Source organism: Engraulis encrasicolus, chromosome 24 (genome assembly GCF_034702125.1).
Source record: "Engraulis encrasicolus isolate BLACKSEA-1 chromosome 24, IST_EnEncr_1.0, whole genome shotgun sequence".
In the NCBI taxonomy this organism is placed as follows: Eukaryota; Metazoa; Chordata; class Actinopteri; order Clupeiformes; family Engraulidae; genus Engraulis; species Engraulis encrasicolus.
Window position 1 is genome coordinate 19,641,028 of NC_085880.1, and position 2,500 is coordinate 19,643,527.

The window sequence follows — 2,500 nt, forward strand, 5'->3', positions numbered from 1 at the left end:
GAAAGATCACCCCTAGTCATTAAAGGGGTAGTACACTACTATGATAGTGCACGGGGCCTTTAGTAATACACTACGACCTGGTCATTGCCATTCTGGTAACAGCAAATTTATAACGCAATGTCTTAAGGGATTAAATCCTTAAGACACAGTGCTACACATTTGCTGTAATGTTGGTTGTCTTATGTACAGGGTCATATAATCAGCCAATATGGTACTAGACCTACTTTATGTCATTTGTAGTTTTAAATACACGGTGACTTTTTCGGACCCTGGAAACATTGGAAATTTGGTGAGTTGACCTTTTCAATCTCTAGTTGAGTACCCCTGTTCTAGTCCCCAACCAGTAGGTAATGACTGAAGTGCTCTTGGGGAGGATACCTAAACCCAGGGACTGTAACCAACACCCTGTGCATAAATAACTGTAAGCCACTTTGGATAGAAGCATCAGTTATGTAGATGTTATGCATTGTAATGTAATGTAGTGCAATGTAATGCAATGTAGATAGGATCAGGATTGATCTCAGACATGTCAATACAAAGTAACAGTGAGGATTTGGGGAGTGTGGAGTGAATGTTTTGCCTTTGACCAAAAGGGGGCAGCACGCTATCAGGTGAATGCATCTCTAAACTGCAAAGGAAAACTCAAAAGACTGTCCAAACCCCCAAATCACTAGACATTGGCCATTTGAACATACTATCAACACACTCCGTTTCACAGTAAGAGTCAGTGTGTGTGTGTGTGTGTGTGTGTGTGTGTGTGTGTGTGTGTGTGTGTGTGTGTGTGTGTGTGTGTGTGTGTGTGTGTGTGTGTGTGTGTGTGTGTGTGTGTGTGTGTTTGCCTGTCTGTCTGTCTGTCTGTCTGTCTGTCTGTGTGTGTACCTTTGGATCCAGAGGATAGTGATGCTCTCTTGATGGCGTAGGTCTTCAGACACCTCTCGAACGTGTCATCCCACAGCTCCACAACTCCATCTTTACCTCCGGTCACAAAACCCTGCACACAAACACACTGTCACAAACCCTGCACACAAACACAGTGTCAGACTCAGAAATCCTGCACACGAATACAGTGTCAGAAACCCTGCACAGAATCACAGTGTCAGAAACCCTGCACAGAATCACAGTGTCAACACTTGTTTGATTGAAGTATGTGTATGTGATGTTTGCTAATGCCCTTTCAAAACATATTATGTGAGAATTCCTGGATCTATTATTGTTGAAATGGAGCACGCCCCAACATAACTTAGACTGAATTGTTAGCTCTACAAATCTTAAATTGGGTGAGAATTCCCTGCTGCTGCTGCCTCCTGAATCTCTGCTTTTGACATGGAATACCAGGGGACTCCTCTGAACAGTCATGCCGACCAAATCTAATTCATAAATTTTCAATAAAGAATTTCATGTCTTCTGTTTCTTGACTTTAACAGACCTGACAGAACTATTAATAAATGGTACTGCTATAAATAGCTCATTCCAAAAGGTGATGTGGTCAGTACCTTGTCTAGGGAGAACATAGCGAAGACGGGTCCATCGTGGGCTTTGACAGTCTTCATCAGAACCGGTTCCTTCCAGATGAAGACGTCTCCCGTGGCCGCTCCGGAGAAGACCAGGTCGTCAGCGCGGCCGTAGCACACCGACATCATGGTCTCCGGCTTCCCAAGGTTCCCAAACACACCTCGCTTGAAGGTGAGACCGCCGCCTAGGCAGATGTGTCAAAAGGAAAAGTAAAAGTGAAAAAAAAAAGAAACACAGTTTCCTCCCAACACAGGTAACTTATCTGAGTAAAAAGTAGACCTGCGTACTTGTCTCATGACCAGCTAACTCTGTGCTGGTTGGATAAAATTTGTGATGGGTTCTTGTTTTTAGTGTTTTTCATTAACAACACTGTATATCTACAGTACCTCGTTAGGTATCACGGAGTAACTGGTGTAACAGCTATGTAATATCATGTGTTTGTGTTGTACTTACAACATTAATTTACTTTTACTTTTGACACCTCTGCGCCTAGGCTAACACACATGAACACTCAGGGTTACAGCATAAGAGATGCTCTGTGCTAAGGGATTTAAGTCTAAGCATCACACTACACCTACACAGCGATTACACACACAGTGTGTCTGTCTGTGGCAGTCTGACCTATCACAATTTGTGGAGCACAAAATTGAGCTAATTCAAGAGCTGGCAAAATATCTACAAATGAGCGGTCAATGAACACATTGTATTTGCTTACATTCAATCCAAAATGAAGAAAATCTATAGAAATGAAATTTGTGTAAAAAAGAAAGAGAAGGGGAAGAAAAGCAAAGAGAGAGAGATAATGAAAAACAAACTGTGTATAAGCCAGTAAAAAAGCAAGCGCCCAAGAGGAAAAGGGAGCTTCTTCGTCAAAAAATAAAGCTATCTTTAACTGCTTGCAGTGTAGACTGGAAAGAGTGTTTTGGTAGTGTTAGCGTTAGCCACCTGCTAGCTGCCAGAACTTGATGTGCTTGATGCCCACGGTCAC

The 2,500-nt window shown here is 42.5% G+C and overlaps 1 protein-coding gene across 1 annotated transcript in view; it reads right to left on the minus strand.

Annotated features, from left to right (window-relative positions):
- Positions 1-2,500, minus strand: part of LOC134440890 (echinoderm microtubule-associated protein-like 6) — a 151,637-nt gene that overhangs the window by 48,452 nt on the left and 100,685 nt on the right. The window contains exons 17-19 of the mRNA XM_063191044.1: positions 2,458-2,500; positions 1,494-1,696; positions 880-991 (exon numbers count right to left, since the gene is read on the minus strand). The exon at positions 2,458-2,500 is cut by the window's right edge and continues 58 nt beyond it. Coding sequence (XP_063047114.1) covers positions 880-991; positions 1,494-1,696; positions 2,458-2,500 — 358 coding nt within the window. The remainder of the gene's footprint in view (positions 1-879; positions 992-1,493; positions 1,697-2,457) is intronic.